This window comes from Chaetodon auriga, chromosome 12 (genome assembly GCF_051107435.1).
Source record: "Chaetodon auriga isolate fChaAug3 chromosome 12, fChaAug3.hap1, whole genome shotgun sequence".
In the NCBI taxonomy this organism is placed as follows: Eukaryota; Metazoa; Chordata; class Actinopteri; order Chaetodontiformes; family Chaetodontidae; genus Chaetodon; species Chaetodon auriga.
Window position 1 is genome coordinate 14,502,671 of NC_135085.1, and position 26,730 is coordinate 14,529,400.

At 43.4% G+C, this 26,730-nt stretch overlaps 3 protein-coding genes across 10 annotated transcripts in view; 2 read left to right on the forward strand and 1 right to left on the reverse strand.

Moving 5' to 3' along the window:
• Positions 1-6,035, reverse strand: part of clcn2a (chloride channel, voltage-sensitive 2a) — a 43,087-nt gene extending 37,052 nt beyond the window's left edge. For 6 of the 8 annotated variants that reach the window (XM_076745358.1, XM_076745355.1, XM_076745357.1 and 3 more), the window contains exon 1: positions 39-226. In XM_076745358.1, coding sequence (XP_076601473.1) covers positions 39-89 — 51 coding nt within the window. In that variant the 5' untranslated portion in view covers positions 90-226. Of the gene's footprint in view, positions 1-38; positions 227-5,275 lie in introns of those variants that run through there. The other 2 variants (XM_076745361.1, XM_076745359.1) reach the window with 2 other exon arrangements.
• Positions 5,451-9,436, forward strand: thpo (thrombopoietin). The gene is given in 6 exon segments (XM_076745067.1): positions 5,451-5,799; positions 7,142-7,282; positions 7,398-7,522; positions 7,686-7,772; positions 7,910-8,074; positions 9,018-9,436. Coding segments are annotated over 6 exon segments (1,014 nt in total). The 3' UTR covers positions 9,165-9,436.
• Positions 9,437-10,583: 1,147 nt separating this feature from the next.
• LOC143329520 (solute carrier family 12 member 9-like) lies at positions 10,584-18,553 on the forward strand. The gene is made up of 14 exons (XM_076745441.1): positions 10,584-10,782; positions 11,369-11,503; positions 11,779-11,916; positions 12,013-12,107; positions 12,646-12,841; positions 13,296-13,403; positions 13,695-13,806; positions 14,041-14,198; positions 14,758-14,840; positions 16,218-16,342; positions 16,443-16,635; positions 16,748-16,922; positions 17,332-17,478; positions 17,610-18,553. Exons 1-14 carry the CDS (start codon positions 10,584-10,586, stop codon positions 18,551-18,553), a joined length of 2,808 nt encoding a protein of 935 aa, XP_076601556.1.
• Positions 18,554-26,730: the final 8,177 nt, after the last annotated feature.

Consider the following 26,730-nt stretch of genomic DNA (forward strand, 5'->3'; position numbering starts at 1 on the left):
GACGGAGAACACCATCTATTACCTCATCCGAAACTCACCAAAGTTTGCTGATACTGAAGCGTCCGGTTTTCGGCCTTGTCCTTCACCATTGCCGCAATATCCTCATTAAAGACACCCGATCCGAGACTCTCAGGAGTGCCAGTCGCCCGCTAATTACTGTGCGGTGGAGGTGGACTCGGCGCGGCTGCCTGCCATCACATGTGCAGCGTGTGTAACAGGTTTCTTTTCATGAGCCGTCCTGCATGATGCAAAGCGCCGCCGCCGCCGCCGCGTGTGTGTGCATGCGTGCGCGCGCGCGAGAGAGAATGTGTGTGTGTGTGTGTGTGTGTGTGCCAGATGAGAGTGTAGCTGGCTGTCGCCTCGCAGCAGCGCTGGTGCGGTTTGACTGCAAAACACCGCCTCCCTCCTCCACTCGCACTGTGCTGCTGTCTCTCTCTGGAGTTACTGGACTTGACGATGATGGGGATTTGTGTGTGTGTGTGTGTGTGTGTGTGTGTGTGTGTGTGTGTGTGTGTGTGTGTGTGCGGAGGCGTGCGCAGGTGCAGGTGTAATAAGTGGTTGTTTGGACAAATTATGATGTGTAGTGTATGTTTTTTTTTTTTTTTGTTTCATTCTTGCGTGTCCTTTGCACCTGATTTGAGTCATCACTGGACTGATTGAGAGTGATGAGTAATTCACAAGGGTGAGGCTTGAGTCTGTCAATGTCATAGAGAAATCTTTCGCCCTATAATAAGATATCCCTTAATGAATGAATAAAGAACGGTGTCTGAGCATCTTCGTCTGCCATTAGTACTTATACATAAATACTGGCTGATGTATGGATACAGTGCACTACACTGCCCAGGTCATATTGTCTGTTATTTGCAATTTGAAGGGAAGTGCTATCCCACCTCACCAAAATGTATCCCCCTTGTTAACCTGCCATCCCCCAGCTCACCCCCGTGTAGCAGAGAGAGTGCAGGAGCACAGCAGAGGTGTTGTTTAGTTGAACGTGTTAGTGTAGCCTGCTTGCATCATTGATCCTTTATCTGACGGAGGCTTGTCGAAGTGAGAATCTATGGCTCCGACCATAGCTCTGAAATATCAGCAGCCTCACTGTGCTGTGTATTGATAAATCCATGGTGCTGTCCGTGGTGCTGAAGTAGACAGATTTATAATTGTGCTCTGTTTTCTCTCAGTCCTGCCCTTCTGCCAGTGTCATTTTGGATCTATAATATTCTCTCCACTATATGCTATAAACACTCAATTATATTATATATATACAGTACTCTATAGGAAAGTGTCACCTTCATGATTGAAGTGACAAGTAGCCCAGAAGAGCAAGATGATCATAGAGACACACTGCTGCCTGTGAGGCATCCTGCAACACTGTCCTTTGGGAGGTGAACAAGGGCATGTATGGTGTGTGTGTGTGTGTGTGTGTGTGTGTGTGTGTGTGTGTGTGTGTGTGTGTGTGTGTCCTGTTAAAAATGGATAAATCACTGCCTGGTTTTAACTGTGAAAACACTTCCTTTACCCATGTGTATTTCTTTATCTACCTCCTTCAAGAACCTTACAGCTTTAGCAAAGGTCAGTGTCTGATCATGGCTCTTTTATCACCATGCTTCACTGTCATGTAGCCTAACAGGATAAGGCATTTCAAGTGGAGTGGCTTCAGTAATTTTTTGTATGATAAGTTTCTCATTTGTGGATTTGATGTCAGATAATCTGTCTAGATCTCATTCCACTATTTTTACTCATTGTTCTTTTCGGCGAGGTGTTCTTAAAGGGGCACTCCAGCAATTGCACTTTCATAAATACAAAAGACAAAAGAACTGGTGCAGCCAGGGCCAAAATTAGCTACCCGTGGTTCTGGTAATCAAACGGGCTACTACAGTGGAGAATTTCATGGCAACCGCAAAGAGAGTCTGCAAAAATGTGTCGGGACATTACTGGAGCAGATCAAACTGAATGAAAAAAGCATCAACACACTTCAGTCTGTGCAAGAATCTTTAGACCTGAAAGGAACAAGGAAGAGCACAGTGCAAGTGCAGTTAAAAGAAAATGTACCATGAAGTGGCACTTCGCAGAGAAGAGGGTGAGGAGAGACAGGCTTTTTTACGACAGCAACACCAGCACAGGTATTTGAGAACTGCTCCTTTGTTGTTTGTGTTTTTAATGACATCCTATCTTATGCAGTTTTAGGGCTGGCTGAAAAACATTTTAGCCTATGTATTTTTCAGCTTACAAGTCATTGGCAGAGAGCCCAAAGAGTTATTTCTGTCAGCAGAAGACAAGATGCTCTGTCTTTTAGGTCCTAGTATGGGTTAAACTCCAAAAACTGGATTTAACTCCAAAAACTTTCCCCTAATCAATGTGTTTAATCAACACCCTCTCTGCCTGGTTTATGTCCATGTCATTCAAACTCGGCCCCAGTTTGTGCTGGCTGTCTTTTAAAAAAATGTAAAAGCCTAACAACACAACTCAAGTGAACCCTGATGACATCATCGGGGTTATTTTCTCTGACTTTGTAAAAGCTCCTTCTAGAGTCACAGAGGACATACATCTGCCTTCACAGGGCACTTCTTGTGACTGAACTTCATGTGTAAAAATCAGCGGAAAGCCCCTTTAAATGTTTCAACATTCTCATGATGATGCAATCTGGCCTGGAATGACAGTAACTCTCTTCATATATTTTTGTTCTTTTTGAAGAATGGAGGCAATAAGTACTCAGTGCTTTCACAAGAGGGATAAAAGCAATTTTCTGACAGCACACATCGCTGACAGTGGTCTCTTACCCCCAAGCACAAAAGGTCAATGAATGAGTATGAAATGATAGGAATTACAAGCACTGGTCTTCACAGACGCCACATCGCAATCCAGCTGAACACCTATGGGAGATTCTGGGTTTCAGGCAGTTCTCTCCACCACCATCATCAAAACACCAAATAGGGGAATATCATCTGGAAGAGCAGAGTTCAAAGACCTGTATGCAAAGGAGCACTGAAGCTGTTCTATAGGTTCATAGTGGTCCAACACCTTCGCTTTATGTTGGTCTTTCCCTGATTGTCACCCATCAGCCCAGCATCACACCAAAGCATGTAACAGACATGCAGATCCACTAGAGGATAGCGTGTTAATGTCACGTTTTGCTTCGCCTAAGCATGTGAAGCGCATGCTTGTATGACAGTGCAGAACCAGCAGGAGGTGATAATGACGGGCGCAAAGGATGAACTTAGTATAAAGAGTGACAAAGTCTGTGTATGAAGGAGGTTGGTGTGGTTGGATGGGCCAAATGAGAACGTGTTCTTTTCATGGCTAGGCCAGGCTAAATGTGACACTGACACAGTGGACCGGCGAGGTGATTGCAGGCTTTGGTGTGATATCAGATTGGACCTATACTTAAATATCTATGACCGCACCAGATTTTCTCAGAATTTATGTATTGCCTCATACTTAATTTTGGACCCCGGGTGCAGCGGAGTGTACTGGGGAACCACAGTCTTGTGCTGTTGGCTGCCAAACAGCCCTATAAGGAAGCATTTCATGCTGAAGTGCTGTGCTCATGGGCACCACAACAATCACTGTTGAAGCTCATAAAACTGCCTTGTGTTTGTGTGTCTGTGCTCAAAGAAGCACTGCTCAGGAGAGATTTTATCCAGCACTCAAAGTTCATACACGAAGGTTCTCTCAGATCATTCCCTTTCCTCAGATGACGCATGTATTATAACACTGTGAGCTCATCTCTTTGGGCTTTCACTAAAGGGCTTTTCGGAGGTGCTACTCACTGGCAGCGAAATCTATTGCACTGAAAGATGCGGTGCCAAGTGAGACTCACACCTGAAAGATAACCACTGTTCCAAGCATCCACTGCTGCTCCGTCACGAGCCAAACATCCTTCACATTTGCCATTATGTCTTCAGCTGAATGGAAAATTCAGAAACTTTAGAACTCTCTCAGGCCAAAGCAAACATGCTTGCCTTATTGTTTCGACATATTACCACCAAACCAGTAAGTCACTAATGATTTCCATATTTAAATTGATGGCATTACATTAAACAATTTGACCAGTCACGAGCCAGCACGCATTTGAATATCAAACTCTCTGATCCTTTACAGGTTAAAAGACTTAATTCCACTGGGAGTCAAAGCCTTTGACTGGCTGACAGATAAAACAGTCCTGCACAAGACTGCAGCTGATTGGTTGTTGGCAAGGCAACCAGTTCAAAGCGCTTGACCACAGGCCCCAGAATGAGCCTGGGCCTCTGAGACCACTGAGTGAGGACATGGATTTCACCCAAAAGCACAGTCTCACAAATGCATGTTTTCATTCACAAATCTCATCATTCATGCACTTCAGGTTCATCTGCACCGTGGGCCTTTACAACCTCCTATCATCTCCCTCTGTTGTAACTTAAGAGCAACACCGACTTCATTTTATCAGGGAGCTGGCAGCCACAGACAGGCAGGGGTACAGTGGCCCCGACAGCAGAGGAACTGGGTGCTCTGCAGCCCCGAGCACCAGCACACTGACCCACATCTCTCCATCTCAACAGAATTCTTTAGAAATGTACCTCCCACCTCTGCATGGAGGCCAGTTTGGTACCAAACTACAAGAGGAAAAACAACATGTCCCCCATCCTGTATGACAGTGAAGAGAAGCATCAGTGGTTCTATGTTCGGATAATGAGAAAGCATGAGAAAATGGTCACATGCATTTTCCAAACCTCATCATAAAACGGTTTAAAGCATTCAGACCAGCGAGTCGAACTAAGTGAAGGTGTGATTTAGTTTAGTGGAATTCTAAATGAATTGTGTGCCATTGTAGAGAAAGTTGTTCTTTTAATTGCAGGAAATCAGATGAAAAATCTCAATTTCTCACCTTTCATTATTCATTTTTTACATAATGGGCCTAAAAGTAACAGTAAAAAAAAAATGTAAAACTCAGGATAAATGTGTGCTTTTTCTCACACATATGGATACATCTACAGTATTACAAGGTCCGTGAGTCCTTGATGTGCAACAGAATGTAGAACCACCTGTGCCCCCTTTTTGTTTGGTGTGACAAGTTTCTCAATTATCAGTCATTCCTGTTGACTACAGCTGCCAGAAAATCCTCAGTAATAACCACAAAATGACCAGAATACCAGCAAATACATCATAATCCAATCAGACCTTCAATTACCATTTGCCCTTGAGCCAGATATGGACAAAGTTCAGGAGACACACACGGATTTGACACTTTGGAGGGAGAAAAGAGACAGTGACTGGTGTTGTCAGGACGCAGGATACTTACGGTTTCCCCTGAGTCTGCCTTCCGCCCCTTGTTTCTTCTCTTCTCCTCGGACGACGGATTCAAAACCGTCAGCTGTGTCCCTCCATTGCGCCTTGGCGGAACGATGGCTGAAATAAAAGGGAGCACAGCTACAGGTTGCAGCGCACGCTTAATAGATGATGCGATCGGGCAGAAGATGATTTCCCGGGATCACACTTCACCCCACCAGAGGAAAATCTCAGTAGATCCCAAAGACTGGCCTGTTGCTGATGCGCAATCCATACAGCACCGCGCCAAAGTTATCAACACGGCGCGTAATTACAGGTTTTGCGCCTCCAGAGTAGCGCACAGCGGAGCAGGCAGCTGCTGGCTGGCTTTGGAGACCAGGAGCGACAACAGCCAGCCGCCTGAGAGCGCGGCTGCATGGGATTGGGAGGCAAAGAAACTCTATGATGAGATGCTACAGTCTCCTCATCGGCTCCAGTTGAGGTGGGAGGGAGACAGCGGGGTACCGGGTGTCGTGTCCGTGATGCAATGCGGGTACCGTCAGTGCCATGGCCCGCAGTTTTCTCCTTGTGTGCAGAAATCCAGGCGCCCCGGTCATTATCTGCGGATCCGCGGCGCACATTCGTCTTAATTACCAGCAGTCAGGATTGTCTGCAGAGATAGGAGGAGGCTTGGAGGGAGAAAAAGAAACATGTGTTTAGTGTTCATGCTCCCTCTCTCCCTCGCCCTCTCTCGCTCTCTGCATCCCACTCTCTCTCTCTCTCTCCTTGCATGTGACAACACACACACACACACACACACACACACACACACACACTCTTAGGGTCTAATATTAGACGTCATGCGCCTTGATCCTGGCACGTATAAACAGCTTGGGCACAAATTGGACAAGGCGTCAGTGTCCAGGCTGGGGTGATGGAGTTAAGCACGTGTGTCTGAAATGAGAATGAATGGTGCATTCCCCCATGTATTCTCTTATCCATGCCTTTGACAGCTATTATACCCCCCCAGCCCCCCGCATGGCAATTGAATTGGAGCGTCACCGCGTCTTCCCAGCTGCGCCCCGCAGGCATTACAACCCGATGGATGATTGCAATGTATCCTTGCGAAGACCGCTTGTTCACCTCTCCTTCTGGGTGATAAATACAGCGAGTGAGGCTATTAAACGATTCTCGGATGGGTAATCACGTTGGCAGTGATTTCACCCTGTCCTCCTTGCAGAGACCGAAGAAGCAGCTTTATTACAAAACAAACAAACAAACAAACAAACAACAAACAAACAAAAAAGTTACAAAATAAAACTTTTGGCACAATTTGAATGTTCTTTTGTGAACTTACATCTGAAAACAGTCTGGCTTGCTGGTACAATAACAACCTTCTTTGGCATTGTGGGTGTTTGAAATCTTAAAAAACACTATTTCCAAGTCATGTCATGCATTATGTCAGACACGGTTAAGTCACCACAAACAGGCTACACTCCCACATGTAGCTTACACACACCCACATGCTGTGTGTGGGCTGTAGCTCCCTCTGACAACAATTTTGTTAATATCCTGAACCCAAGCTATTACGTCTATTGGCCAGAGCAAACCTTCACAAAAAGTAAATAGCCTCCAGCAGTGGTGACTGGATTTGATGTCAGCTGTGTAAATGGAGTCTTTCACAATAATAAATCATTAACCTTAGTCTGTTAGCACGCTGTCCCCTGAATGCTCCGAAAAAGTCCACCCAGGCCAAACGAGAAGCAAAATAGTCCCGCTAACATCAATGAAATGCCATTTTCAGCCTATAACATTTTGTTATGCTGCGCAGCAGGGAAGCTGGAGCGCATCCTGCTCTGGGGCTAGATAACACTCGCACTTCCCACTACTGAATGAGAAGGTGGGAAAACAAGTGGTGAGAAGACAAAAAGGACACACAGCTCCTCTACAGTGGGCACAGGGCATTTTCCACCTGGCACATTTCTTAATGGAACAAATGTGGATTCATGAGGAGCGGCCAAGCAGGGCATGGCGTTGAGCAGTGAGTAGTGGGCCTAAAAGGCTTGACTTATTGGTGACTTTAATGCACTTGTTAGAAGCTGAACAGGCTGGCTTGTGGCGCCACAGCTTCAGTGTGTGTTTATGTGTTCGTCCAGGACTCCTGCTGCTCTGTATGGTAGCTTCTGAGGTGTGGGATGCTGAGACCAAACCCTTAGAATTTGTGTGTAATAAAGGCGCCAGGAGGGCTATGAATATTGTGGCAGAGATGAAGAGTGCACTGGTGAGAATATGTGTCTTTTCTCTCTCTCTCTTTAGCCTGCTGTGTCTAATCCTCCTGTCTGTCTGTCTGTTGTTACCTGTCGTCTGCCACCACTCTGTCTCTCATAGTCCACCAGTTTGCCCGGCTTCTGTCACCTGTCTCTTCCATGTCTCCTCCCTTGCAGAGTGACTGTAATGGCTCCACGACCCTCTCCACAGCGGTTCAGCTATCCTGCACCGAGCTCCACATAGCATCCTGGGAAAACAAATCAGTATGTTGGCACATGTATGAGTCCAAAACCCTCCGCCACAATACATTTCTTACTTGCTTACTATTGCTTTTGTTGGTTCATCTTGTCTTTTATGATATATTGCTTTTCGTTTTCTGTGTGTGTGTGCATTACTGCAGCACCAGGAGAAGAGAGGAGACATAGTCGCATCCTTGAGGCTTCTTGCTGAAAGTGTGAAGGCTGTGAGGGCCCCAAGCCAGCCAGGATGTGCCGCTTCGCTACTGCAGAGACTGGAGAACAACATGAACAACTACCTGCTCATTCTCACACACCTTCAGCTAAGTGTAAGACGCAGCCACAGTGACAAACCACATGCAAACAAGCACGCTTCAAAAGAAGTGTACACGTCGAGTATTGGGTCTGGTCAAGTTTAAAATCACTATAAATTTGGCTGCAAAAGGTTTTGGATGTCTTCGATACATATAACCATTTGAATAGCAATATTTAACTATTGATAAGGCCCCAAATATGTCTCAGTATATAGACAATGAAATGTGCTTTAAACAGCCGTGGCATCCAAGGAACATTCACTATTGATTTTAACGTGGGTGCCTTTTGACCTGCAAATAACCCAATCTAAGCTAACTGGGCTCAGTCTGTCTTCTTCACTCACACACAAACGCATCACAAACGGAGCCAAGTAAAATTCATCAGTGTGCTGACGAAGATTCACACGAAGTCAGTGAAAACGTGTTGATGGGCTTCTCTCTCACTGGTTTGCATCTGAATCAGAGGCATTATCAGTTTCCTCTGGTGTGGAAATATCCTGGTTTCTCATAAATCCGTGGCTTTCTAGAATGTCTTTGCCCTGGGAGTGATGATGTTATGTTGTGTGACCCCAAGTCTTCCTTCCTCAGGACAAGAAGAAGATAGCAGTGCATACTTTCCCAGTGAGGCACAGTGCAAGATGAATGTCCTGTGATCTTTGCTTTACATAATATCCTAAAATCCAGGAAGTTAATTTGTGGATTTCTTTTGTCAAGGATCAGTTTTTATAAGTGTTTCTATTTGTAAATAGTGTCACTTGTTGAAACCCAATGTGGGTGTTATGTCACCATGCTTTTGTTCATGTTCTTTCTGTTATTACCTCCACCAAAGAAGTCCTGTTTTCAGTTTGGTTTGTCTGTGTGTCAGCAGGATTACAGAAAAACTACAGGCCTAAGCAGGGGAGTCCTTCTACTGCATTTTTAAATTTGTCTTCATTATTGTATTTTCCATTTGGACCAGCAGGGGCCAGTGGTGACCCCAGCACTGTCTTGTGTTCCTCGAAGCACCCAGAGTCTGAGCACAGTCCTGCTGAACTACAACCAACTGATCTTAGGCAAACTGGAGCGGTTCGTGGTTGACCTGGAAGACAGATGCACTTCTCAGTGACACAAGGACAACTTCAGAGGACCAAATGTTCTTCACTAACAGGGGGATGAGTTCAAGCGAAGCCTCAGGTCAATAAAAGAAGTAAGACAATCCACCTGAACAAAACCACTGGAGGGATCTGGACTTTTTTCCTCACCTTGTTGCCTTTGTAAAATTTCTAATTAGTGGAAAGTCCACTTTCATATAGTTTGATGTGCAGACTCTCGGCTCTTTAAGAGTGAAACGTAGACATACACCCTTCTCTGCTGGTCATGAAGAGGAACTACAGCTGGAGAGGTGGAGGACAAGGAAAGACATCAATATGACTGCAATGATGAGCATCATGGACAAATGAATGTATGATAGGCAGGCAGTTTTTTGTATATAATATAATAAATTTGGTTGTAGGCCTAAGCCAACGCAAGCCTACAGTCTGCCAGAAGGCAAGTATCTTGTCTTTTTTGTATGTGGCCTACAGGCAGCTTCTCCAAGTCTCCACAGAATGCAGAATTGTCATAATCAGAGGTTGTTTAGCTTGATCACATGGCCAGAACGAAACGGCCATCTTGTTTGTTTGGATTTATGTTTTCATGTTTTGTCTTGCTCCTTAATTGGTTGAACAGAGGTCTGACAAAGTGGATGGAAACTCTCAGCCCATGTCTAGTCCCAAAATTGTTTTACGTTAAATCAGATTTTTATCTGCTGCTCTACCTTGCTGGTATGAATTTAGTTAGTAGATTTTATTCTCATTGCACTCTCATCTCATCTCTGTTTACATTTTTTATTTCAAAAGTTGTTGCTTTGCTGTAGATGTGTGCATGCTTCTATGTTTTGCTTTTTTCAATTCAAGAACTGTTTCTTAGGTGTCTTTGTAAAAATGTGTGTGTAAATACTCAGATTTCGCATTTAAGATGATATTTTTGTGACACGCTGATACAAATACTGTTTATGATCTGTCATATTATATGCAATAAACTAATTACTCATTTATCTATTTCATTAGTGAGTTATGTAGGTAGGTAGATTTTTATTATTTAGGACAAATATTATATAAACAATATTATTATTTCTATTATGTTTTAGGCTAGTTATGCGTTGCAAATATTATCAACGGATAGTCAAACAAATTAGCCACTGATTGGATGAGCCCCTTACAGGAAGCTACGTCACCTTTCCCCATTAACTAAGGATTATTGGTCATTACCTGCAGAAGGTGAAGTGGGCATATGGATGCCAGTCGCCATAAAACTCCGCAGAAGACGTGGATGGTGAAGCGGGTCTGTGTGGTGAAAGTGTGGGGATAAATAGCGGCCACTCAGTTAGCGAAATGCGCTGTTAGCACGTTTCACTGTAGCTGTTACTGAAAAGCCGTTACAAGCGAATTGAGCTCGTGCGGTTTAAACTGAACTTTCCAACTGACGCAAGTTAAATTTCACCGCCATGTCAGAAAAGACTCCTCTTCTACATTACCGGCTCACCACCACGGAGCCGAGCGATGTTTCCCCACACAACGGGGCCAAGCCGGGCAGAGATGGCCAACGGCGTAAGGACAAAACCGCCCGGAAGTTGGGAGTGGTGTTTGGCGTGGTCATACCAACTTTACTGTCCATGTTTAGCGTCGTTGTGTTCCTGCGAATTGGTGAGTCAGGGAGGGAGAAAATGTTTAATCCTTTAAGCTAAATCTGAAAGTTTCGTCCTAAAAAGAACAAATTAGACTGAAATTAAACAAAAATCTGATGAAAAAGTCCTGCGGTCCGGTTTTCACCAGGTTCGCAATTAGGTCAACGCTAATAAGTGTACATTATTAGTATTCATTATTTAATTATTGGGAGGCATTCTTTTTTCAGGGCTGTAAGGTTTTTTTTTTTGTTTTTTTTTTTTTTTTTTTATAATCGTATTTTTGTTAAGTTCTGCAAGTTCTCACATTCAAGGAGCTGGATGCAGCCAATGTTTGACACTTTTTTAAACGCATGAGGAAAATGAGTAATTGATTTTTTTGTAAATATTGCAATAGATTGGTAGAAAAATGGCCCTGAATGTTACTTCGCAAGCAATGCTTTAGACCTGAGGCAAACTCTTTTATTTATTCTCATTTATTCTTTATTTAACCAGAAAGGTTCAGTTTTCCTCTTCTGTTTGTCAAGGTCATAGCTTTGCAAAAACACACCAAATCATAATAAACATTAGGCTGCATTATAAATAATATTTCTCTCCACCTTTTGCAGGATTTGTTGTGGGTCAAGCGGGGCTGTACCAGGCCATTGCCATGTTCTTGGTGGCTTATTTTATCATCACAATGACTGTGCTCTCTGTCTGCGCCATCTCCACCAATGGGGCCTTAGACGCAGGAGGTGCTTACTGTATCCTTTACTGCAGAGAGAGACTTGTGCTGTGGCTTAAAAGTCTCTCTTGGGTGTCTGCCTGTGATTAAGCTTGACTAATGGATTGACCAAAGATGTCCTTGCTCTTAATTTCTCCCTCACACGATTTCCTTTATCCACCAAGGGCACAGTTTCCATCTTGGTCTAAATTTGACCAGTGGCTGATCTTTATTAAGCTGATGTAGTGCGTCCAGTCTCAGCTGGTTTTACATTTATGATTCTAAAGTTAGAAATTCCTCAACTTTGACCCTCAGACATGATCAGCCGTGCCCTGGGTCCAGAGTTTGGCGGTAGCATTGGGATCATGTTTTTCTTTGCAAACGTATGCGGCAGTGCTCTCTATGTATTGGGTCTGGTCGAAGCTGTCATGTCTTCCTTCGGCATCCCTGAAGGTAAGGTCCAGTGCGACAATGGTGGGACATCCAGTCATGTCAAAGTGTTGCTATGTCAATTAACCCTGTTTTACTGTCCATCAGAGGACGCTTCAGCTGTCCCAGGTCTCCATCAGGTGTTGCCTTCAGGTTACTGGTGGTCTCTGCTGTACGGCACTGTCCTGCTCTTCCTGTGTTTCGTTGTCTGTCTGGTGAGACATTGCTGTTTTCCTTTGACCTCATTCTTGAATTGTGCTGCATTCTGTCAGCTCATCTGTCTTATACAAATGGAGGGAGTTTGGGGATTTATTCTTCTGAGAATGACATTTTGCTAAATATACAAGCATTTCGAATAAAAGGACTCTTAATTCTGAATCCCCACTGACAGCCTGTTAGGGCTGTATTGTTGATTACACAACACAGTAAACAACAGAGCTGGATGGAACCAGCGCGACGTTTATAGAGCTGTTTCTCGAAATAAACTCTGATTATGAATGTGAACAAATGTGAAGGTTGTCCATAGTGCAGCCCTAAAGGATTGGATACAAATATTTAAATGAATCAAAGTTTGTCTTCTTCAGAGCACAATTCTGCTCAGTAAACTTCTTTTCAATCTGCTATTCGCAAGAGAGAGATCGTGATGGTGCAAAAGAAAAGGTCATGTTTTCTGAGTTATCCTGACTAATATCAAGAGGAAATATTAGGTATATATGTCAGTACTTCCTGAATTTGACCGGCATCTCATTACAGGTGGGAGCCCACATCTATGCCAAAGCCACCTTTATTATCTTCATCATAGTCACCACAGTCTTGGCTTCTATCTTCATCAGTTTCTTCATTGTGGGGCCCACTGTGGTGATTTTGCCCGATTCTTTAAACAGTACCAGCCTGAGCACTGCCAATTATTCTGGCTTCCAGCTCCACACCCTGAAGGGCAACCTATTGCGTGAGTATTGGATATGTTGTTTAAAGTGTCATGGCTTGGCATTTTGTAGAATTCGATGATCCTAAACCTATTTAAACAATGTTGTGCCTGTATGATTCGCTCTGAACTTTGATCATTGAAAGAGAAGAAGGTGGGACTTTTTTTTTTTCCACCACTGTCCCAAACCTCCCTGAAATCCCACCACTGCTTAGGAACACCAGTTGTACCTGCCTGACAGTGACAGGTACACTGCTTTGAGAGGTTACTGCAGTGATTCATCTTCTTGCTGTGTGTGCGCTCGTCAGCGTGTGACAGCAGTGTCACCGTTATCGTCCCTCATCAATACCTGTCTCTGGGATGGCGGGAGGCTCTTAAGTCAGACCCCTGGGATAACAGCAAATGAGTAATTGACCTAACATATTCAAAGTGATCCTTGATAAGCATGAATGATCAAGCCTTCTGTCACTCCTCCCAGCGAGTTACACAGTAGACTACACCACTGGTGCCATGATGAGTTTCGCCTCAGTGTTTGCTGTCATGTTCAACGGCTGCACTGGAATCATGGCGGGCTCCAACATGTCAGGTAAGATGGTGTTAAAGTAACTTCACTAACCTTGAAGGAACCCATGGCTTTGTTCCAATTCAGGGGCTGGATCCTGCAATAGTAACAAAACACGACGTCCAGGACGACATCCTCATAGTCCAAAAGTAGCTGTGCACTCAGGTCTAGAAATGCTGTCTTTGGAGGATCCAGCCTCTAATTGAGGACATGGTACATGTGAACACATGTGGGGCCAAACTTTGACAGAATTCCAATTAGATGTGGATAGATTTGCATTTATTGAACAGGGAACCTTTGTCATGTGTTTTCCAGGCGACCTGAAAAACCCCAGCTATTCCATCCCAAGAGGGACACTGACTGCTGTTCTCATAACTTTCATCACATACAATGTGCTTAGTCTGCTGGCTGCGTGTTCCTGTGACCGGTTAGACACACGAAGACACACAGTCAAACACACTGAAGCAGCGCTAGTACAAATAAGATAAAATATAAAACAGAAACACTGTGTCACTTGTTCATAGATGGAATACATAGAGTTGTAGTGTAGTTAAGGACATTTTACTGATTTGTTTGTACACATGTCAAGTGGTTTAAAATGTGTGATTTTATTAACATAGTTAGCCTTCTGAAGTTTTGGAGTTTTATCCATTATCCTTAGTCACCTACTCCAAAGAGACTACAGTTTCCTGGGAGACATCAATATATGGCCGCCCCTGGTGACAGTCGGGGTTTATTCTTCCACTGTGTCCGCTGCCATGAGTAACCTTATAGGAGCCTCCAGGATCCTGTATGCCCTGTCCAAAGACAACCTGTTTGGTGAGATTCTTTAACAATGTGTTCTGCTTTTTGCTTGTGTCCCTGCTGTCCCTAACATTAGGAATTGCATACCAAAGAGCAGCGTTTTGTTCATTAACTGGCAGAGTTGAGTTTTAGCTCACGCGGCCTCTGACTGTTTCTGTAGTGAGAAGGATTTAATTACTGATCTTGCCTGTTTAGGTTATGATCAGGGCTAAGTAGTAGATCCAGAGTATGTGAAAGCATTTCCATCTCCAGCTGGACTTCTAAGAAGCTGAGTCAGCTTTTTAATAATCAGCCATCTGTTGGAAGAGGCCTCCATCTCAAATGTGAGGAATTGACACTTGTTATTAATTTCATCATGTCTCATTTTCCTCGTGGAGGCATGTTAATTTGGAAAGCATCGTTTGACAACAGATGGCTGGCAGTGTTGACTTTCAGAAGAAAAAAAAAATCCTCTCATTGTGTGTTTGGCTTAAAGACAAGTGCAAGATGACTCAGTTGTTTATCTGATTCAGGACCATGAGCAATAACAGACAGGGTGCCTTTACTTTTGTTTATGTTTTTGAAATCTCTACAGGTGGCGTCCTGGCTCTGGTGAGGAAAACATCTCGCAGTGGGAACCCCTGGGCCTCAGTGCTTGTCTCCTGGTTGCTTGTACAGGTTGGACAGTGCACAGATTAGTAGTGCTTACAGTTTTTCCCACTTACTCACTTCACAGTGTGTTAAGTTTAGAGTCTCTATTTGAGCTCTACTAAAGCTCAGAGTCCAAAAAAAAATCTGTAAAGGCACCGTTTAATGGTGGTATGAAAAGTACACACAGGTTTTGGAGCAACATACGCTGCAATCCAGATGACGTCTTTTTCACAGGCATCCCTGCTTGTGCCAGCAAGAAGATGCCAAGAAACATTCTGTACGTGTTACAGCAGCGTGGCTTTGTAGTTACAGAGTGCGGGCACTCGACTGGCCCGCCTGCAGCCCAGACTTGTCTCCCATTGTGACATAAATGTGTGGCATAAAATTCAAGAACTGAGACCAAGGACTATTGAGCAACTGAAGTGGTATATCAAGCAAGAATGGAAAAGATTTTCACTTCTAAAACTTAAACAATTAGTGTCCTCAGTGTCCAAATGCTTACTGAGCGGTGTTAAAAGACAAGATGATGTAACACAGTGGTAAACATGCCTGTGTCCCGACTTTCTGGAAAGTGTTGCAGGCATCAAATTCAGAACAATGTATTTTTACAAAAAGCAACAAAGTTTGAATGTGAACATTAAATACCTTGTTATTGTACTGTATATTATACTGTGAAAAGGATTTGCAAATCATTGCATTCTGTCTACACTTTACACAGCACCAAACTTTAGTGAAGCAAGATTTGTAGATTAGTGACTTAGTTGAAAATTTTGCCCAGAAAAAAGGCCGTTGCCTCTTTCCAGATGGGTAGAAGGGTAGAACTCGAAAGATCTAAATGTGTAAGTATCAGGTTTGGGTTGATCTTCATCTGACCAGTCACCAGTGCAGAAATGTTTGTGCATCATCATGCTTGGCTTTGGATTGGCTAAACATTTGTCAGGGAGGTTTTGCCAGGGAGACAGAGCAGGATTCTGTCCTGTCACACGAGTAAGTGAACTCCTGCCAAGTCATGGACATGTTGTATATATGTCATTTAAACCAGTTTAGCTGTTTATCATGGTGTTTTCATATAGGGGCCTACATCGTTTGTGTACTTTGCTCTCAGTAACACTAAAGTAATGTGTGTGCCTTTATTGCTAGAAGTATTACAATTGTTATCAATGTTTAAAATTTGTATCTCCAACCTGAGTGATATCTAAGCAGCGCAAAATACAAAATATTGATTAGATAAGTGTCACTTTTCTTGTACTAAAACTACTAATTACAAAAAATGACTTACAATTAAGTGGTCATTTTGGCAAATCTATTTCGTGGTGAGTAAGACCATCTGCATTATTATGCAGCTATTCCTATTTTGACTGTCAAGTGTAAACCAAATTGTTTTTTTTGTTTTTTTTCCACTAGGTGGTGCTGTTTGCTGGTAAATTGAACACCATTGCTGGTATTGTGACTATCTTCTTCTTGTTGGTCTATGCTGCTGTGAGCCTGGCCTGTTTGGCTCTTGAATGGGCCTCTGCACCAAACTTCAGGTACGGTGAAGAGTCAAGTTAACCTCTGTTTTAAATTTCATTCAATCATGGTTGAAGACGTGACTTTCATTCCATATCCTGTCATCGTTTCTTAATTCAGGCCCTCATTTCGTTGTTTTACGTGGCATACCTGCACACTGGGCATTCTTGGTTGCCTGGTCATGATGTTCCTGATCAATGCCATTTATGCATTTGCCAGCATAGCCTTTATGCTGCTGCTCATAATGCTTATCCACTACCTTGGACCAATCAGCAACTGGGGCTACATCAGCCAGGCTCTCATCTTCCACCAGGTGCACAGTCATAAAGAAGCCATCTTTCTTACATGACGCAATAATATGATGCAGGTTGCCATGAATTAGTACACCATCACATCTGTTTTTCATCCCATTTGTCTTCACTCAGGTGCGCAAATACCTGTTGATGTTGGATATGCGTAAGGATCATGTGAAGTTCTGGAGGCCCCAGATACTGCTGGTGGTAGCAAACCCTCGCAGCTGTACTGGTCTCATGACTTTCATTAATGACCTGAAGAAGAGTGGCCTGTATGTCCTGGGACATGTAAAACTGGGTGTACTGGGTAAGAACTGTGTAGTTCTGAGACAGATATGTATATTTTTTTTATTGATCATACTTAACCCAAAATGAAGTTTTTATTATTAAACACTCAGCTACTGAGGGCTTCAAAGTTGGCTGTTTATAGGTTGGTAGACATAGCCTTTGCATTCATCAGTTACAATGAAATCTAAGGTTTTCACAGTGAGGGGAAAAAGTGTCAAAATGTACTCATACAGTTCTTAAACCCCCCCTGCAGTGTCAGCCAGATATTTGCTGTCGAGCAGTATGCTTTGTATGCTCCAATCAGTCCCACTTTCATCAGAATACACCCAGATACACTGTGACAAACAACAAACAAACACATCCAGCCCTTGAAGGAATGACATGTCTCTCTCTCCCACGCATCTGACATTTTGTGTGTGATTCTGCAGACGGGTTGCCCTCTGATCCTCTGCAGAGCAGTTATGACTCCTGGCTGTCTCTCGTGGACCATCTAAACATCAAGGCGTTTGTCAACCTTACCCTGGCTGACTCTGTACGACACGGAGTTCAAAACCTGCTTTTCATCACAGGCTTTGGTAGGCAAGTTTACCATATTTCCGTACGATGATGTCATTTTCTCCATTGTTGAACTATGATTGTGTGTTACTTCACAAACCTTAACAGTTCTTAACCAAAATGTGCATTTGATATGTTTGTTTGCGTTTAGGGGCAATGAGGCCAAACACCCTGGTCTTGGGTTTCTATGATGACTGCACCCCTCAAGACCACCTCCAAGGTAAAATTCTCCTGTCGACAGGCTATGGCTTGGATACAGTGAGTCCATCCATAGACCCCCAAGAGCAGCGGTCTCCCTGCTTCCCGAGTGTGCGTGGTGCAGAGGAACCCAAAGACCTTCAGGAGGAGGAATATGTGTCAGTGATTGCTGACGCTGTAAAAATGGGCAAGAATGTGACACTGGCTCGTTACTTTAATCAGTTCAACCGGGAGGAGGTATTGGGGTCAGGAGGAAAAATCAGGGGCCACCGCAGCATGCCGGGGCCATTTGTTGACGTGTGGCCTCTGAATCTACTTCGACCAGACAGCAGTGGATATGTGGACATCTGCTCACTGTTCCTGTTGCAGATGGCCGGCGTGCTTCATGAGACCCGTGCCTGGAGCCAGGCAAGGCTCCGCCTCTTCCTGTGTGTCGAGGCTGGCTGCAGTCTGAAGGTAGAGGAGGAAACAAAGCTCCGGGTGATGCTGAAGGAGCTCAGGCTCTCAGCTCAGGTGCAAACGGTGACATGGGACCAGGTGGTTGCTCTGCACTGGCAGAGGCAAGAAGGAAAGGAGAGAGAGAATCTGGTAGAAGCTGCGCAGAATGAGGACAGGAGGGACAGAAACGAGGAAGAGGAAGCTGAGAAGGAAGATGGTGTCCAACAATTTCCTAATAATGCTGCTCAGCTGACCGATGAATATATATGCGCCGTCAACAGTCTGATTCGCAGACACGGTGCCCCTCAGCCTGCAGTGCGTTTCCTGTATTTGCCACGCCCACCAGCTGACACAAGCCGTTACCATGCCTACCTGCACCATGTGGACCTGTTGACTCGAGACCTGGGCCCAACATTACTCATTCACGGGGTCACTCCTGTGGTCACAACTGACCTCTAAAATTTTACAATCAACTCATCAACCCATCAACCATCCCCACCTGGTGTGGTTCATTCGTGGGACTGTGACACCGGCACCACAGCAAACCAGTTTTATTCTTAGGTCACATCTGAATGCTTCCTTAGATATTGAAAATTCTGAATATATGTTGAGATTATGTTTTAGACTGTTTAGTCATCACCATGAATATAGTGACATACTAATGTTTAATTTGCATGTTTTGTGGGGTGTAAAGGAGGAAAGGTCCTTGCAGTTCCTTCTTAGTTGCCATCTGTTCGAAGTTTTCATGCATTTGTTAAAATACTCTTACCACATGGGGATTGCCCTTGAACACTGTGAACTGTGACTTTTTGTACGTGTTATAGAAAAATAAATTAAATGAATTGTTGTATTATCTCAGATGTATTTCTTACAATTTTGTTTTGAGTTGCGTAGAATGCACACTGCTAGTAAATAACTCTGCATTAGTCACATGTAGTCTACAAAGCAGTTGGAGCACCAGTGAGGGCCACCTGAGTCTTGCTCGTTGAACGCCTGCAGAGGGCGATATATGCCCAGTAACATGGCAGTGCTGATGGTCGCTGTACTAAGCTTGGCTTTACTAGGCTGTTGGTGTACTGTAGTGATGGTGCTTATGCAAGATATGAAGCTGTACTTTGAGCACATGTAGGCTAATCTGATGTGTCACAGGGTTTGTGTATCTCAGACTAGCAGCCTCACCATCACTGACTCAGCACAGACCGGTACTGGTTGGCCAAGCTTCAGTAAAGTGCAGAGCTCATGTTTTTATGGATAAGCCAAACTCTCATTCCTCGTGAAGAATTTTAAAGCCAGTACAATTGTTTGACCTTTTCACTGATTAGGCCAGTATGTGGTGTGCACATGAACCCTCCAAAAGAAGGAAGATATGCATCTAATTCAATATTCTCATGAGTGGGATGTCTTGAATGACATCCCTGGTAGTTTTACCTCTCGGGTCTGTCAAGGTGAATACCTTAAAGTACACTTAAAGTTATTTACGTCATCCACACAGTCTGGTTTGTCATTTGACCAAATAAAGCAACATTTCATCTGCGCTGCTGCATTATTGGAGAGAATTAGAGTATTCGTTATAATGCATTGAAAAGTACCTGAATGACGCAATATATAATTTGGCACAGGAACTGTGTGGTGGACACCTACTGACGGAGACACAACACCATCTGTGGCATATGTCACGTTTGGTTAGAGAAGATTCCATGAGTTTGTACAGAGGGATATTGACACCCACCTACACATCACTGACAAACTGCATGTGGGTGGGACTGTGTTCACAGATGGAGGCAGATTGGGCTCCAAGTACTATTAAGGGATACCATGTTCACAGTCAAGCAAGAAACAGGCATTGTAGATGTAACGGACCAAATCTCTTCTGTCCTCTATGCATGAGACAAACTTTATTTGGAACAATAGTGCAGCTGGAGATGCACCAAAACAGTCAGAGCAGGTGCTGCTGTCAGACTGATGGTTATCCATCTCTTCCGCCGAAGCCAACAAATTCAAAGAGGGAGAGACTGAATCACTTCCGGCCGGTGATGGGCTGAGGGAGAGAGATGCTGATGTAGGAAAAGCGTCATGAACTATGAATATTAAAGTCACTGCGGCCCTCTGCTAGGTTGGTAAAGAGGAGTCATAGTTACAGGTACCTGCAGGTTGTGTTAGTGTCCCTTTAGAAAAGCCAGAAAGTGTTTTTGTCTAAATGGAAAATATTAGATACTGAATATAAAAAGATGGAGCATTTGTTTTGATGGAGATGTTTTGCTGTGAGGAGATGGAAAAAGTGTATGGAGAATACATCATCAGTTTGTCCCTCCATGTACATTAACTACTGTCTGTTTATCCCTTTGTATTTCTAACCTTCAAACTGCTGTTGAGATGATCAAAAGCACTTAATTCAAAACCAACCTTGCTTTTGTTTGTCGCCATGGTTGACATTAATTCACCATATCCGTTTCCCTCAAAAGCCGCATTGAAATAGTATGCATGCGTCATCCTCTTTAACGGAAGAGGAGCCGAACAGGAGTGCAGAAGGCTAGAAGCACCACTTCACACCTAAAGTGTGAAGTGGTGCTTCTAGCCTTCTGAGTAATCTCTTTAATTTCCGACCGCCATGTTGGGAGTGGGGTCCTCACAGAAACTAGAAATGGAAATAATTCTGATCTGCATCTTATCATAAAACATCCATTGATCAGAAGGAGGAACTGAGCCATAAAAGGGGAATAGACACCATGTTGTCTACCGCCAGGATCTTGTGAATTGGGGTCATACAGGACATGTAACCTGATTGGAATGCCAGAATGCATTAAGGGTAGAGTCCCTATGAGAAAAATGTAGCATTTTAAGTAATAACTCAGCAGTGGTTGAGAAAAATGAATTGTGAACAGTGAAGATCATCCTAATTGGTCCCTGCTGACGTCACTTTGATTTAGAGGAATAATGAGACACCACTCTGAACTGCTGACTTTTTCTGGAATCTTAACTATTTTATTTATCAGAGTTGGACAATTCAGTACCTTCAGCACACTGTGGCCGATAAGATCTCTCCAAATTTAGCCGCAGAATTTTGAGTATGTTGGACACTTTGGCTAAACAATCCAGCAACCACCACAGCAAACTATGGAGACGTCTTAAGATGAAGCTCCTCAAATCACCGCTAGATTTTATCCTTGAATTGGGGTGAAAATCCCAAAATCCTTTCCTAAATGACAGTTAATACTTTCCCATAAAATGACGAAATTAATTTCTGGGATCTCAGTAGCTGATTTAACACACTTAATATTTGTGCTGATGCTGAATATTACTGTTCCAGTTTGGAGATATTGCGTCTCAGACTGGCCCGGGTGGTTGCTTCTTGCACGTCCCATCTCAGCACCGTCCAGCCACCAAGACCCCACACCGTTGCCCAGATTTGGTTTTTCTGGCTCCTTGACTAACAACATTGGCAAGCAGTAAACCTAATACCAGGCTGTATACCTCCACAGTCCACATTCTACAGTCTGATGTACCGGCTGGTTTAGTTTGGCATGAAAAATAATCTGGCTGATGCAGTTTGTCTTTGGCAGTTGGGTTTGGTGGTGGTGAGCGACATTAATAGAGGAGCACTGACACCCACCTACACGTCACTGAGAAAAGTGCACGTGGGAGGGAGCGTGTTCACAGGTGGGGGCAGCCTGGGCACCAAGTTCTATTAAAGGATATCACGTTCACAGTCAGACAAGTCAGCTCGACTCTTCTTGCTAGAATATAAAGGACTGGATATGGCAGAAAGCAGTCCTACACACTTCCTACAAGAAGCACAATTTTGTTGCTGTCTTAAAACAAGTCTGTCCATATTTTGTCTCCAGCCCTGGGTGCCCGTTTGAGGGCGATCCCTCTCATGCGCACGAGATGAGGGAACTGAATCACTTCCGACTGATTGGCTGTGGGATGGCTGCTGAAAAGCATAGGAAACTGTCACTAGAGAACAGTCCGTGGACCTCTTTTAGGCTGGCGCTTGTGCTGAGTTGCACAAAACAGTATTGATGGTTATTTTTTCTTCAATGGGTGATACATTAGTGTCCATGCAAGTGTTTAATCTTCAATAAAATGGACAACATGTCTGTGAAAAGTCTCAATCAGCTGTACTGACACACACCAGCTGCTCTGGTGGACTGTATTAAATAGACTATGAAATGTCAAACTGAAGCACTGTAGCTCTTTTTCACTGACTATCAAATAAAACTGCACAGGTGAATGTACGCTGACTTAAAGAACTACAGAAACACTGATACATCACAGCAAAACTGTAGACATGAGAGCAAGAATGCTAAAAACCTGTTGTCCTCCTGAAGTAATAAGAGTACCTCAGTACCAGTACGGTGACCTGTCATCACAGCTGAAGGTTCATTTGTGTATTGCTGAGCTAACATCTTTTGACATTTAAAATCCGTTTTCAAAATCTGTCGGCTTTGATTTGAGCTCGTCAGTCCCTTCATCTCCCCATTGGCTTAATTTGCTGAGCTTTTCTACATTCAAAAGCTTTCTGTTCTGCTTATACAGCCAGAAGTCACGTACCACGGCCGTGTTATATGTTCTGTATGATTCACGAGCGAAAACAAAGTGAGCTTTCTGGATAACTGGCCTCTAGCACTGTAATAATGATCACGGTGTTTTTCAGATTTGTTAGGGGAGAAAAAATTGTCTGGTGCGTTTGAGGCACTCGGTCATGTGCCATTACGGTCTTTTTTTCTCTGAACAAAACGCTAATTTAAAATCAAAATGTTAAATTTGCCATCTGTTATTAATGTGCTGACAAGACTTTGGAGGTCTTTTGAAAGTCTGTCTGTGTTACTCATACTGGTATACCCTAAAATAACTAATTAGTCAGGCTATGTAGCCACAAACTCTTATTTAAACTGGTTTGAGTGTCTCCATAACGGTCAAACCTGGATTAAGGTTTGTGTTTTCGCCTTTGCTGTCCTCATGTGTCTGTTGGTATCAACTGTGAATCACTACTGTTACAACCTTTTGTTTTGTTTTGTCGTCATAAAGGCTCTGAAAAAAGACATTTACAGTTTCTGATAAACTGTCAGCTACGTTTTTCCTCAAGTATGAGAAGTACTGAGATGTGAAATGGAACGAGTGGGCGCCGGCAGCAGCCCATTCCATAGTGCTTCTATTATCTGTGGCCTGTAGCCTGATGTGCAAGTATCCCACATCATCTGGCAGCAGTCTCTGGATCTCTGCTCATGACGTAGTTCAAACTGCTGTCACTGTGGAAATAGCAGCACTTGATGTCAGAGTGGGAGGAAGACCGCAGACTTTTTTATCCTGTGGGAGAGTATGCTTCTTTCTCCTACTGCGCGCACAATCTCAATTCGTCAAGTTATTTGTGGACCAGTGATAACACGGATTTTACCACTAACCAGGTCCTTTTCGTCAAGATCTCGATGCCCAAAATTATAATTTATATTGTCGTGAACGCCTGTTTTATGGTATTCTGCCTGGAAAAGGAAACTTCTGCTCGCATCCTCTTCATTTATTGAGATTGTGGCCGAGACAGTTTTAAATGTTTCAGATATATCTCTAAAGTAACAGAGCTGCCTCCGTGCAGGTCATGGTTTTGGCCTATTTTTCAGGACATCTTAAAAAGATTTTAATGAAATCTCTTTTATTAAGCACTTAAAACTTAAAATATTGGTTTATTTTTGTCTTTTGGGGTTTTTCTAGTTAACTTGTGCTTTTATCTTACTATGACACTCCAGATAACATTGCTTTAATTTGTTCACACATGGACTACCACATAAATATTTTTACCTCATGATTACCTGTTGGATCTCGAGTCTCTCTCAGCCAAACACCAACCTCCCTGGCCTCACTGCGTAAAATTGTTTTCCAGACTATTACACCTTTTAAATCAGTTTTTGATGATCCTCCTCGACTCACTGTTGTCTTCAGCAGGCAGTTTGACTGATACTGATGGTGATGATGATCATAGACTGTATGGCAGCTGTCTCTCTCCACCTCCTCACACAGGGAATGCCCTTGTTTTCATGGAGGCCTTTAAAGATGGCTGGGCTGACTTGCGTCACTCTCATATTTTTACTTTTAGGCACCAAACAAGGGAAACACTTGCGTTGCCTCATCATGTCTCATATTTTTGAGCCATCGGTGGTTATCATGGGTATTATTAATCCTAGTTCAGTGACAGAGGAGGACATGTGCGTCACTGACTACGTAACGGTGGAGTAGCTGCAGGGATCTGAGGCTTGTTTTCAGTGACACTCCAAACTTTTTTGACTGATTTATTCAATTTTATGCATAGTTGATGGTTTTTTTTTTAAATGCTTAGGACCAGTTTTAATTCAGGCTTTGCAAATTCAGTATCACCTTGTCACTTTTAATGAATGTCATCGAATAAAACTCAAAAGTAAGCTACACCTCAGAAAACACCATTCCCAATCATATTTCCATTCTCTGTGCTGTTGACGCACATTCGCTTGGCTGAATTGATAAAAAACATACAAATGAGGCGCTGCACATAATCTCTTTTTTTGCAGCAGTGATGTATTAAATAGCACTCAACAACACACAGTTCATAGCCCAGCTTGACAGCTGTATGCTATGTGCTGTAAAACCACGTGTCTATACACCTGTCTCACCCGTCTCTCTATACTCATATCTATTCATCTCATGAATATGTGAGCAGCAGAGGATGTGGGGGTACGTGGGTCTAAACATATGTGCAGTCTACTTGTGTTTGGGGCTTCGCATGCTTGGCGTGCTCGCCCATTTTCCCACCTTTTCTCTTTGCACTGGCTCAGCCTGACACAGAGCTCAAGGCAGCCAGCACCAGTCAAGACTGCCTAGTTCGTTCCTTCTACCATCTGGGCCTCTGGTCCTCATGTGGAGACTTGTTTTTCTGTGCAAGTATAGCTCACATGACAGACTGTGTTCCATCTGTGGGCCCAGATAACAGTAAAGGAATCGAGGTGACAACCATTTGGATTATTAGTATTTTTTATTTCCTTATTTATTGTGAATGCAGCTTTGTTTCAGTGGTTGAGAATCACAGTGTTCTCATAATTAAGAATGCTTAATTTGAGCATTAAAAAAATCTGTAGTACATATTTTTGTATACATTTACATACATTTTTGTTCTCCCCACACATACAAATAACACTGTCCCTGGTGTTTTTCCTCTTATAATAGAACGACAAATCGTCACATTCACAGATCAATGCCAGTGAAACTAGAATTTGCGTTTTTTTGTGATAATTTCTTACAGCTCATTCGATTCCGTTAATCACAGTCTGGTCTTGACGTTCGGTGGATGCAAGGCGTCTCTGCCTCGAGCAGATGGCGAGACCTTGTCACAGCAGCTCTCTAAATGTGTGAACGGAGGTCAGTGCAGTGTGAAAGATGTGTAAATTTCTCACCAGTGTGTCAGGCTGGAAGGAAGTACGGCTGGTTAAAGGGAGAGTACACTTTAATTTTTGGGTCACTCCTACAGCAGTGAAGTGAATCTTCTGTTTACTTTGGAAAGTCCTGTATTAGATATTACTTGTGAGGCGAGGGCTGCGCGGTGCCTCAGTGAATAGAAATGTCTCATGGATCTGAATCCAGCCAACCAGATGGACCTCTCTGTGTGGAAAGGTGGTTTGTGTCTCTGTAGGTTCCCTTCAGGTGCTCCTCTTTCCTCACAGTCGTGAAATGTAGGGTAAGTGGAGACTCCAAATTGCCTGTAGGTGTGAGTGTAAATGTTGTTGTATGACTTGTATGACATGTTACCCCTTTAGTAAACTGTCCACCTGTTTAGATATACTGATGCATTTACTGACTCAGTTTTAATGCATGGAGTCTCTTTGGTTTAGGGTTATCACACAGAGTTGCCAGTTGAAGAAATGATCACTGATGTGCTTCATTAGATCAGATTCCACCCAAAACCTGACTTTGTAGTGACAGACACTCCCTTGTAGGCTTAAAATGTCTGTTTATGACTGTGTTTTCTGGTAAATATTGACCTTGTAATTCACATTTTTAACATGCTGTAATTGCAGCGACTGAGGCAGATTGCCAAAATAAGGACACACAGCATGGTGTTGTTGTTGTAGTAGTGTTGGGGAATACGACCAAGCCTAAATAAAAACACTGATAAAATCAATAAAACACACAGTCTGCTGTGATCTGGGCTCTCAGTATCGCCCAAAGGGCTCCCAGTAGGTCAGCAAGCCTCAAAAAGAAGAATGTTAAAAGCCACTGAATGGGTTTTTTCCACCACCTTTAGTTCAGTGAACACGCGGGCACTGAGAAAGGAAACAAAAAACATATTGTGGTTCTGCATTACAACATGCTGGCACTGTCCCTCAGGAAGCATTTGATGCATGTTATCTCAAATGGTGGTCAGGAAGAAATACTTCTAGAGTACAAGGGGGGATGTCAGACTGATATATTTCATTATGTTTCATTAGACTATATAATTGGGCCAGTGAGTGTTGGCATCAGTCACCAAACCTCTGGTGCCAGAGCCAGGTCATAAATTCAACGCTGACAACCGGTCTGACCAGCAGCTGCCGCGAGCCCAAAGACAGCCACTAGGGGGACAATTTGACTTTGACTCAGTCCTCAGAAGAACAGCATTCAAGACATGCCAAACATTC

Bases quoted from the DNA above. Each gene is read 5' to 3' on its own strand.
- LOC143329520 (XM_076745441.1), top strand. From the start codon at position 10,584: ATGTCAGAAAAGACTCCTCTTCTACATTACCGGCTCACCACCACGGAG. The intron at 16,343-16,442 runs GTACGGTGAAGA...TTCTTAATTCAG, and splicing joins GCCTCTGCACCAAACTTCAG to GCCCTCATTTCGTTGTTTTA. The intron at 16,636-16,747 runs GTGCACAGTCAT...GTCTTCACTCAG, and splicing joins AGGCTCTCATCTTCCACCAG to GTGCGCAAATACCTGTTGAT.